Source organism: Trematomus bernacchii, unplaced genomic scaffold (genome assembly GCF_902827165.1).
Source record: "Trematomus bernacchii unplaced genomic scaffold, fTreBer1.1, whole genome shotgun sequence".
Lineage (NCBI taxonomy): Eukaryota > Metazoa > Chordata > Actinopteri > Perciformes > Nototheniidae > Trematomus > Trematomus bernacchii.
In genome coordinates, this window is record NW_022987589.1 from 100,991 (window position 1) to 112,500 (window position 11,510).

The following is an 11,510-nucleotide window of genomic DNA, read 5'->3' on the forward strand; positions in this document are numbered from 1 at the left end:
CTGTCTGTCCCACTCTCTGCCTGTCTGTCTGTCCCACTATCTGCCTGTCTCACTGCCTGCCTGTCTCACTCTCTGCCTGTCTGCCTGTCTGTCTGTCTGTCTGTCCCACTCTCTGCCTGTCTGTCTGTCCCACTCTCTGCCTGTCTGTCTGTCCCACTCTCTGCCTGTCTGCCTGTCTGAATCTCTGCCTGTCTGTCTGTCCCACTCTCTGCCTGTCTGCCTGTCTCAATCTCTGCCTGTCTGTCTGTCCCACTCTCTGCCTGTCCCACTCTCTGCCTGTCTCAATCTCTGCCTGTCTGCCTTCCTACCTGTCTCACGCCCTGTCTTTCTCTCAGATCAGTATCTCGGACTACGTGGTCTTCGATCAGGGAAGCCTGATCCAGACTCTGCTGGCAGCGACCCAGAGTGTTGCCACGGTAACGCGGGCCCCCGTGGAGCGCGTGGTGGCCTTCCTGTCGCAGCACTCCCAGTGCCAGCCCAGTCTGGTGAGCGCCAACCAGAGGGGGGTCTGGGTCGCCTCGGGGAGGAACCAGCTGCACCTGGCCCGCGGCAGCTTGGTGGGTCAGTACCATGAAGGAGCATAACATACTCTAGAACATCTTCAGGTTCCTGGTTCTCAGTCCCTCTGCTTCATCTCTTTTAGGAACCTTCTGGCAGAACGTGGTTCCAAGAGGAACCGTGTCCAGCACCAGGTGGACCTTCATCACGTCTTCAGCTGTGCCTCACAGAGAAGGTAACACAACAACTAGTCCTGAACAAGTCTTTACCTGAGAACCACCTCCTGTGTAACCCTGATCAGCTGATCCTGGTCTGTCTCAGGTTCCCTCCTGTGGTTGGCTCAGAGCAGGAAGGACCTGTTCTGTGTTTGGGATCAGGACGGAGAACTTCGCCCCTCCTCGGTCCCTCTTCCACCTGAAGTAAGAACACCTGTCTGCCTGTCTCCGAGTCTGACTCCACTGATGTTCTGCTGATGTTCTGCTGATGTTCTCCTGGTGTTCTGCTGATGTTCTACTGATGTTCTGCTGATGTTCTCCTGATGTTCTGCTGATGTAGCATAACCCAGGCCCTTAAGGTTCCGGGTTCTGTCTCCCCTTTGGCACATATTCTCTTAGCAAAGGGACAAGACTCATAGCGCTTGTTATGTTGGGTTCTGCAGAATGTTGATCCTTTTCTCAGAAGTTAAATACTGGTTCCTGATGTTGTCCTGTGTTCTCCTGATGTTCCCCTGTCTGTTCCCCTCTGATGTTCTCCTGCAGATGGAGGTGTTCCACCTGTCTGCCTGTCCTGATGCTCTGTGGGTTCTGGACTCTCAGGGCCGGGTCAGTATCAGGACTCTGTCTCCGTCCTGTCCCTCTGGACTCAGCTGGACCCTGCTGGACCTCAGCCAGCTCGGTACGTTCCTGAGAGACCAGAATACTGATGGTGATGTAAACACAGTGTGGGGGGGGTTCCTGTGTGACATCATTCAGGGGTCAGGTTACACTATGACGCACACACACACACACACACACACACACACACACACAGCTGTGTTCCTCTGTCACACTGACAGGTGGAGGTTGTGTAACACGGCTGGGATTCAGAGGTCAACACGGTGTGTGTGTGTGTGTGTGTGTCTGTTTTTAGAGACCACATGACTGTTGTGGTAATGTAAACGTTTAAATGTCAGCTGTGTGGAGCCATGTTTCTGAGAGTGTTGCTCATCAGGGGTTTTATATTTTTGTTTTGAATGTCTCTTCAGAGTTACTGACTCCTCGTGTGTGTGTGTGTGTGTGTGTGTGTGTGTGTGTGTGTGTGTGTGTGTGTGTGTGTGTGTGTGTGTGTGTGTGTGTGTGTGTGTGTGTGTGTGTGTGTGTGCGCGCGCGTGTGCAGGAAGTGTCCGTCTGGTCAGTGTGAGCTGCGGCCGCCAGAACATCTGGGCCGTGGACGGAAGAGGAAACGTTTACTTCAGGGTGGGAACCCAGCCTATGAACCCCAGCATGATGCTGCCAGCCTGGATACAGATAGAACCACCTGTACAGGTAACAGAGACTCATAGAACCACCTGTACAGGTAACAGAGACTCATAGAACCACCTGTACATCACATCACATTTAGCTGAGGCTTTTATCCAAAGCGACTTACAATAAGTGCATTCGACCAAGAAGATACAAACTAGAAGAAAACAGAATCATATAAGTACATCAGGTTTCATAGAGCCACAACATTTCAAGTGCTACTCAACTGGCTTTAGATAAGCCAGTCCTTAGTTAGTATCTAAGTGCTCTGTAAGTAATTCTATCGCTCAAAGTGGAGTGGAAAGAGATGAGTTTTCAGTCTGCTCTGGAAGATGTGTAAGCTTTCTGCTGTCCTGATGTCAATGGGGAGCTCATTCCACCATTTTGGAGCCAGGATAGCAAACCCACGTGTTTCTGCTGATGGGAACTTGGGTCCCCCTCGCAGTGCGGGTGCAGTGAGCCGTTTGGCCGATGCAGAGCGGAGTGCACGTGCTGGGGTGTACGGTTTCACCATGTCCTGGATGTAGGAAGGGCCAGATCCATTCACAGCATGGTACGCTAGTACCAGTGTCTTGAAGTGGATTCCAGCAGTTACTGGAAGCCAGTGAAGGGAGCGGAGGAGCGGCGTGGTGTGGGAACATTTAGGAAGGTTGAAGACCAGACGAGCCGCTGCATTCTGGATGAGCTGCAGAGGTCGGATGGCACATGCAGGTAGACCAGCCAGGAGGGAGTTGCAGTAGTCTAGGCGTGAGATGACGAGAGCCTGGACCAGAACCTGCGTGGCTTTCTGAGTCAGGAGGGGACGTATCCTCCTGATGTTGTAAAGCGTGTATCTGCAGCAGCGGGTTGTAGCAGCGATGTTTGCAGTGAAGGACAGGTTGTTATCTAGGGTCACACCCAGATTCCTTGCAGTCTGAGTCGGGGAAACAACAGAGGGGCCGATGTTGATTGTTAGGTCAAGAGTGGGACAATCTTTTCCCGGAAGGAAAAGCAGTTCAGTCTTGTCAAGGTTGAGCTTGAGGTGGTGAGCAGACATCCACTGAGAGATGTCAGCTAGACAAGCAAAAGATGTCTGCTAGACAAGCAGAGATGCGTGCGACGACCTGGGTCTCTGAGCGGGGAAAGGACAGAATGAATTGGGTGTCGTCAGCGTAGCAGTGGTATGAAAAACCATGCGGGCTAATGACTGATCCGAGCGAGTTTGTGTACAAGGAGAAGAGGAGGGGTAACAGAAACTCATAGAACCACCTGTACAGGTAACAGAGGAGGGGTAACAGAAACTCATAGAACCACCTGTACAGGTAACAAAGACTTATAGAACCACCTGTACAGGTAACACAGACTCATAGAACCACCTGTACAGGTAACAAAGACTCATAGAACCACCTGTACAGGTAACAGAGACTCATAGAACCACCTGAACAGGTAACAAAGACTCATAGAACCACCTGTACAGGTAACAAAGACTCATAGAACCACCTGTACAGGTAACAAAGACTCATAGAACCACCTGTACAGGTAACAGAAGTGTGACCTCACGTCCTCTCAGCCAATAGGAGTGCAGCTGGTGAGCGTGCAGACCTCCCCTAACGACCGGTTGCTATGGGCTCTGGACAACAGAGGCAGTGTTCTGGTGAGAACCGGCCTCAGTGACGAGATGCCAGTGGGGACGGACTGGGAGGCGGTGCCAGGTAAACTCACCTGTTGTTCATAAAGGGGGAGGGTATCTGTAAACTCTTTACAGTACTGTACTGTGCACACTTTACTGTGTACTGTGTGTACCTGCCTGTGTACTGTGTGTACCTGACTATGTACTGTGTGTACCTGACTGTGTACTGTGTGTACCTGACTGTTTACTATGTGTACCTGACTGTGTACTGTGTGTACCTGCCTGTGTACTGTGTGTACCTGACTGTGTACTGTGTGTACCTGACTGTGTACTGTGTGAACCTGACTGTTTACTGTGTGTACCTGACTGTGTACTGTGTACTGTGTGTACTTGACTGTGTACTGTGTGTACGTGACTGTGTACTATGTGTACCTGACTGTTTACTGTGTGTACCTGACTGTGTACTGTGTGTACCTAACTGTTTACTGTGTGTACTGTGTGTACTTGACTGTGTACTGTGTACTGTGTGTACTTGACTGTGTACTGTGTGTACGTGACTGTGTACTATGTGTACCTGACTGTTTACTGTGTGTATCTGACTGTGTACTGTGTGTACCTGACTGTTTACTGTGTGTAGTGTGTGTACCTGACTGTGTACCTGACTGTGTACTGTGTGTACCTGACTGTGTACTGTGTGTACCTGACTGTTTACTGTGTGTACCTGACTGTGTACTGTGTGTACCTGATTGTTTACTGTGTGTAATGTGTGTACTGCTGACTGTGTACTGTGTGTACCTGACTGTTTACTGTGTGTACTGTGTGTACCTGACTGTGTACTGTGTGTACCTGACTGTTTACTGTGTGTAATGTGTGTACCTGACTGTGTACTACTACTGTGTGTACCTGACTGTCTACTGCTGACTGTGTACTGTGTGTACCTGACTGTGTACTGTGTGTACCTAACTGTGTACTGTGTGTACTCAGGGCTGCTCGTCAGTCAGCTGGTTCTGAGCTGCAGGACAGTTCTGGTTCGATGCCCTAACGGAGACGTGGCCAGGCGGTACGGCGTCTCGGACCGGAACCCCGCCGGAGATTACTGGAAGAAAATACCTGGAAACACCAACTGGTTAACAGGTGTGTCTATACTGCTCTATATCTATACTGCTCTATATCTATACTGCTCTATATCTATACTGCTCTATATCGATACTGGTTTATATTGATTTATTTGTTATTTGTTGTTATTTGTGTCCCAGTAACTCCGGATGACGAGCTGTGGGCGGTCACTCTGAGTGGTGGGTTGTCCCGCCGCCTGACGAAGCTCCTCCCACAGACCATCGGTAGACCCTCCCCCTCAGGCCCCTCCCTCAGCGGGGACGATGACGAATGGGAGCTCATCTGAGGAGTGACATCACTGAACATGGTGGCTGCTGGGAGATGGGACTTTATTTTGGTTTTACCAAGAAAGCACTTTATTCTGAAAGGACACAGGAACTCGCTCTGAAGGACATTAAAGGGACCGTCTTTATTCCACTGGGAACCAGTTTAAAGACTCAAACTGGTTCCACTGGTTACTTTAGGTACGTTCCTCATGCTAACTATAACTCATATGGTTCAGATTAGTTTGACATGTTATCTTCAGGCTAACCATCAAAGGTGAAATAACTAGAGATTAAAACAGATTTTAAATCTACAAACATTTAGATATTTAATCTCTGATACTGTCTTCTGTCTTGTCTGGTTCCACTGGTTCCACTGGTTCCACTGGTTACAGTGATTAAACTAACCGGTGAAACTAACCGGTGAAACTGATTGTTTGTGGTTCTCCTCCCGGGGGACAGATGTAAAAATGTAATTAATGTTCTGTTGAAGTCGTTAAACTGAGATTAACCCTGGATTTATATCAAACACTTCCCACCTGTGCAGCTGTGGTGTAAACTGATTGGCTGCTGCAGACCAATCAGATTTCAGTGTAAACTCACCCGTAAATCAATAAACACGTAGAAACAGGTCGTCTGTTGTTCATGAAATGTGTGTGTGTGTGTGTGTGTGTGTGTGTGTGTGTGTGTGTGTGTGTGTGTGTGTGTGTGTGTGTGTGTGTGTGTGTGTGTGTGTGTGTGTGTGTGGTGTGTGTGTGTGTGTGTGTGTGTGTGTGTGTGTGTGTGTGTGTGTGTGTGTGTGTGTGTGTGTGTGTGTGTGTGTGTGTGTGTGTGTGTGTGTGTGTGTGTGTGTGTGTGTGTGTGTGTGTGTGTGTGTGTGTGTGTGTGTGTGTGTGTTTCCATATTTACAGAAACAAAAATACACTTTTTATTGTTTAACTATTTATTTTATTTACAGAGTTAATCAAACACAAACTAAGTCAGTAATATTCTTTACAGCCATGAAACTTTATTATATTATATATTATAAGTTTCTTCTTTGTTCAAAACATCAGGTAGATTCTGACCCGACTTGTTTTAAGATGTTAGAGTATTTAATTTAACATGAATAATAGTGAAGATCAATATGACCCATTTATCATAAAGCACTTTAAAGGGGACCTATCATGCAAAATGCACTTTTGTACGTCTTTTCTACATGAATATGTGTCCCCGGTGTTCCAGGGAACTCACCAAGTGTCAGAAAACACAACCCTCTCTATTTTCCTCCATACCCAAAGTCTCTAAAAAAGGGGCTGCAACGGATCTGATACAGACTGATCCAGATTTGAACACTGTCCTGACGTCAGGACGGTGGCGCTACGGCTATTGGGCCAACTCCACCAATCAGGGGAATGTGGGGTTGGGCCACGGCCGGCCATTGCCGCTCGAAAGCGCTGGAGACGCTGTAGTACATATGCCAGGCCTGTAAGTGGCGCTGTAGTCTGCCACAAAAGCAGCGAAGAAGACTTCCCGCGCATATGGTTACCATGGTTACCCTTCTGTTTATTCTCCGCTGTGGCTTTCTTTCTCCCTCCCCGACGCAAGCGTTTGCTCCTGCTGCTTTAATTCAATGCAATCCCTCCCCGTCGAGGCAAGCACTGTAATTCTCTCCGGTTAGTCCACCAGCAGATGACAAACACCCACCTCTCCGCCTCTTCCAAGGAACGAGGGGACCGTGCGGCAGAGTTTCAGTTAGGTTTTCTTTCGCCGGTCAACATGTCCGTTAAAGTTTAAATCTTCCGGACAAAATTAGAAAAGTGCCGGTCAAAGGTCTTCTTTGTTATTTATTGAGCTTTAAAACAAATGAATAACGACTCTATAGGCCTATAATAATATAATAAAACCATAGACTGTATATATAAATAAAACACGGAGGACGGAGATCATTTTTCTCCCCCTCTTCTGACTTGATCAGAGCGGCTCCCCTCTCCTGCAGGGGGGCGTGGTCAGCTGCAGCTCACAGAATCAGCCCCCTGTAAAAACAGGGCTGGAAAGAGCAAAATGGAGCGAAATGAGGCATGGCTAAAATGCAGGATCTGTTTGGTATTTTGAAAATAAAACTATATTTATATACTTTATATAGGTATGGCCCTACAATATATTGTTCAAATATAGCATGATAGGTGTCCTTTAATATAGATGTCTCCATCTAACGGTCCATCAGAGGGAAGAGCCAATCATTCAGTCTCCTCAGGGTCCTGAAGCCCGCCGGGTATCCTTCCGTGTTTCAGTCTTTATTTACATTTATTTACATCATAAGCACACCGTTTCCATGGTGACGATGACCTCACTGCCAGCTGTGCCGCTGCAGGAAGTCAGGCAGCGCGCTGATCTGACCCGGGCCGGACCGGGCCAAACACCTGAGGGCCTGCAGCAAGAGGGGGGGCGGAGCCAGGCCAGACAGCCACCTGAAGACTTCGTTTCCCAGAAGGCATTGCCAGCGCTGCGGCTCGTCCTGAAGGCAGCAGAGCGGGGGGGGCGAGGGGAGGAAGAGCAGCAGGAAGTCCATGCAGCGCTGCGCCTGCCTGAGCTCTGAGGCTTCGCAGGAGCTGAGCTCTGAGGCGCTGCTGAGGCGCTGCAGCGCGGCCTCCAGGCCTGCGGGCGCAGCACCGTGACTCAGCAGCAGCAGCAGGCAGTCGGAGCGAGACAGCTCCACCGCCAGCTGCACCGCACTCTTCCCTGCGTCCGCAGAATGCGAGCAGCCGGCGCAGCCGTCCAGGAAGTCCCGCCTCTCGCTGCAGTCCTTCAGAGCTTCCAGCATCAGAGCCAGGATGTGCAGCCGGTCGTAGCGCACGGCCACGCTCAGGTGCGGCGCCCCCCCGCTGCAGCAGCAGAAGCTGCAGGGCGGCGCTCTGAGCGCGCTGACGGAGAAGTGATGCAGCAAAAAGGAGGCGTAGTCCTGGTGGTCGTGAACCACAGCGTACAGCAGAGCCTCTGCAGGGAGGAAGCCTCGAGGCCCGTCCTCCCAGCTGAACGTCTCCATGCTGCGTTGCTCCTCCAGCAGCCACACCGGCAGCAGGTCCCGCACCGAGCAGTAGAACGAGAAGGACGTCCGTTCACATTCACGCTGAGACGGAGACGAGGACAGGAAGTCCAGCTGAGAGGAGACAAGCCAGGGCATGGTCACACCTGGGGGGGGGGGGTGTTACAGACAGAAGGTCACCTGAGGAAGAGAAGGGGACAGCTGTTAGATCCTGTTCATCATATATCAGATCATACACATACTGAGGAGACATTAACACACCTGAGGAGACATAAACACACCTGAGGAGACATTAACACACACCTGAGGAGACATTAACACACATGAGGAGACATTAACACACCTGAGGAGACATTAACACACACCTGAGACATTAACACACCTGAGGAGACATAAACACACCTGAGGAGACATTAACACACACCTGAGGAGACATTAACACACCTGAGGAGACATTAACACACACCTGAGACATTAACACACCTGAGGAGACATTAACACACCTGAGGAGACATTAACACACATGAGACATTAACACACACCTGAGGAGACATTAACACACATGAGGAGACATTAACACACACCTGAGGAGACATTAACACACCTGAGGAGACATTAACACACCTGAGGAGACATAAACACACCTGAGGAGACATTAACACACCTGAAGGAGACATAAACACACCTGAGGAGACATAAACACACCTGAGGAGACAATAACACACCTGAGGAGACATTAACACACCTGAAGGAGACATTAACACATACCTGAGGAGACATTAACACACACCTGAGGAGACATTAACACACACCTGAGGAGACATTAACACACACCTGAGGAGACATTAACACACCTGAAGAGACATTAACACACCTGAAGGAGACATAAACACACCTGAGGAGACATTAACACACCTGAAGGAGACATAAACACACCTGAGGAGACATTAACACACCTGAGGAGACATTAACACACCTGAGGAGACATTAACACACCTGAGGAGACATAAACGAAGACGTGGAGGTCCTGCAGTCACAGTTTGTGTCTCTGAGTATAACCTCAGACCTCAGCCTCATCTCCCTTTTATACCCTCCCCCCCCCCCCCCCTGTGTGGAGGTTATATTTACAGCCTGTTGGGGGGGGGGTTGGTTTTGGACGCAGGACGGGGGGGGGTCGAGTGTCTCAAATGATCCACATAGCGAACATAGCGGCCTTCAGATGGTGCAGCAGGAAATACTATCCAGTAAACAACCTTCACCAATATTATTATTATTGTTGTTATTATTGTTATTATGGAGAGGACTCTTTAAAGTAGAGACACTACATACTGATATACACCTGAACATCAGCAGGAGAGGACTCTTTAAAGTAGAGACACTACATACTGATGTACACCTGAACATCAGCAGGAGAGGACTCTTTAAAGTAGAGACACTACATACTGATATGCACCTGAACATCAGCAGGAGAGAACTCTTTAAAGTAGAGACACTACATACTGATATACACCTGAACATCAGCAGGAGAGGACTCTTTAAAGTAGAGACACTACATACTGATATACACCTGAACATCAGCAGGAGAGGACTCTTTAAAGTAGAGACACTACATACTGATATACACCTGAACATCAGCAGGAGAGGACTCTTTAAAGTAGAGACACTACATACTGATATACACCTGAACATCAGCAGGAGAGGACTCTTTAAAGTAGAGACACTACATACTGATATACACCTGAACATCAGCAGGAGAGGACTCTTTAAAGTAGAGACACTACATACTGATATGCACCTGAACATCAGCAGGAGAGGACTCTTTAAAGTAGAGACACTACACACTGATATACACCTGAACATCAGCAGGAGAGGACTCTTTCAAGTAGATACACTACACACTGATATACACCTGAACATCAGCAGGAGAGGACTCTTTAAAGTAGAGACACTACATACTGATATACACCTGAACATCAGCAGGAGAGGACTCTTTAAAGTAGAGACACTACATACTGATATACACCTGAATATCAGCAGGAGAGGACTCTTTAAAGTAGAGACACTACATACTGATATACACGTGAACATCAGCAGGAGAGGACTCTTTAAAGTAGAGACACTACATACTGATATACACCTGAACATCAGCAGGAGAGGACTCTTTAAAGTAGAGACACTACATACTGATATACACCTGAACATCAGCAGGAGAGGACTTTTTAAAGTAGAGACACTACATACTGATATACACCTGAACATCAGCAGGAGAGGACTCTTTAAAGTAGAGACACTACATACTGATATACACCTGAACATCAGCAGGAGAGGACTCTTTAAAGTAGAGGCACTACATACTGATATACACCTGAACATCAGCAGGAGAGGACTCTTTAAAGTAGAGACACTACATACTGATATACACCTGAACATCAGCAGGAGAGGACTCTTTAAAGTAGAGACACTACATACTGATATGCACCTGAACATCAGCAGGAGAGGACTCTTTAAAGTAGAGACACTACATACTGATATACACCTGAACATCAGCAGGAGAGGACTCTTTAAAGTAGAGACACTACATACTGATATACACCTGAACATCAGCAGGAGAGGACTCTTTAAAGTAGAGACACTACATGCTGGTATACACCTGAACATCAGCAGGAGAGGACTCTTTAAAGTAGAGACACTACATACTGATATGCACCTCAACATCAGCAGGAGAGGACTCTTTAAAGTAGAGACACTACACACTGATATACACCTGAACATCAGCAGGAGAGGACTCTTTCAAGTAGAGACACTACACACTGATATACACCTGAACATCAGCAGGAGAGGACTCTTTAAAGTAGAGACACTACATACTGATATACACCTGAACATCAGCAGGAGAGGACTCTTTAAAGTAGAGGCACTACATACTGATATACACCTGAACATCAGCAGGAGAGGACTCTTTAAAGTAGAGACACTACATACTGATATACACCTGAACATCAGCAGGAGAGGACTCTTTAAAGTAGAGACACTACATACTGATATACACCTGAACATCAGCAGGAGAGGACTCTTTAAAGTAGAGACACTACATACTGATATACACCTGGACATCAGCAGGAGAGGACTCTTTAAAGTAGAGACACTACATACTGATATACACCTGAACATCAGCAGGAGAGGACTCTTTAAAGTAGAGACACTACATACTGATATACACCTGAACATCAGCAGGAGAGGACTCTTTAAAGTAGAGACACTACACACTGATATACACCTGAACATCAGCAGGAGAGGACTCTTTAAAGTAGAGACACTACATACTGATATACACCTGAACATCAGCAGGAGAGGACTCTTTAAAGTAGAGACACTACATACTGATATACACCTGAACATCAGCAGGAGAGGACTCTTTAAAGTAGAGACACTACATACTAATATACACCTGAACATCAGCTGGAGAGGACTCTTCAAAGATTGAATAAATGTATATTTGA

General features: G+C 47.8%; 2 protein-coding genes across 3 annotated transcripts in view; one reads left to right on the plus strand and one right to left on the minus strand.

Annotated features, from left to right (window-relative positions):
- Nucleotides 1–5,616, plus strand: part of tecpr2 (tectonin beta-propeller repeat containing 2) — a 31,999-nt gene extending 26,383 nt beyond the window's left edge. Inside the window, 8 exon segments of the mRNA XM_034129070.1 lie at nt 336–561; nt 644–733; nt 820–917; nt 1,257–1,392; nt 1,873–2,021; nt 3,547–3,688; nt 4,591–4,740; nt 4,863–5,616. Of these exon segments, the coding sequence (XP_033984961.1) occupies nt 336–561; nt 644–733; nt 820–917; nt 1,257–1,392; nt 1,873–2,021; nt 3,547–3,688; nt 4,591–4,740; nt 4,863–5,008 (1,137 nt within the window). The 3' untranslated portion in view covers nt 5,009–5,616.
- A 1,409-nt stretch (nt 5,617–7,025) lies between these two features.
- On the minus strand, nt 7,026–9,043 carry ankrd9 (ankyrin repeat domain 9). 2 transcript variants are annotated; one of them, XM_034129078.1, is made up of 2 exons: nt 9,007–9,043; nt 7,026–8,190 (listed from the first exon to the last, which is right to left on the minus strand). In XM_034129078.1, exon 2 carries the CDS (start codon nt 8,146–8,148, stop codon nt 7,315–7,317), a length of 834 nt encoding a protein of 277 aa, XP_033984969.1. In that variant the 5' UTR covers nt 8,149–8,190; nt 9,007–9,043; the 3' UTR covers nt 7,026–7,314. The 2 variants fall into 2 exon arrangements, with proteins under 2 accessions (XP_033984969.1, XP_033984970.1); XM_034129079.1 differs by lacking the exon at nt 9,007–9,043 and adding an exon at nt 8,272–8,453.
- Between the last annotated feature and the right edge of the window lie 2,467 nt (nt 9,044–11,510).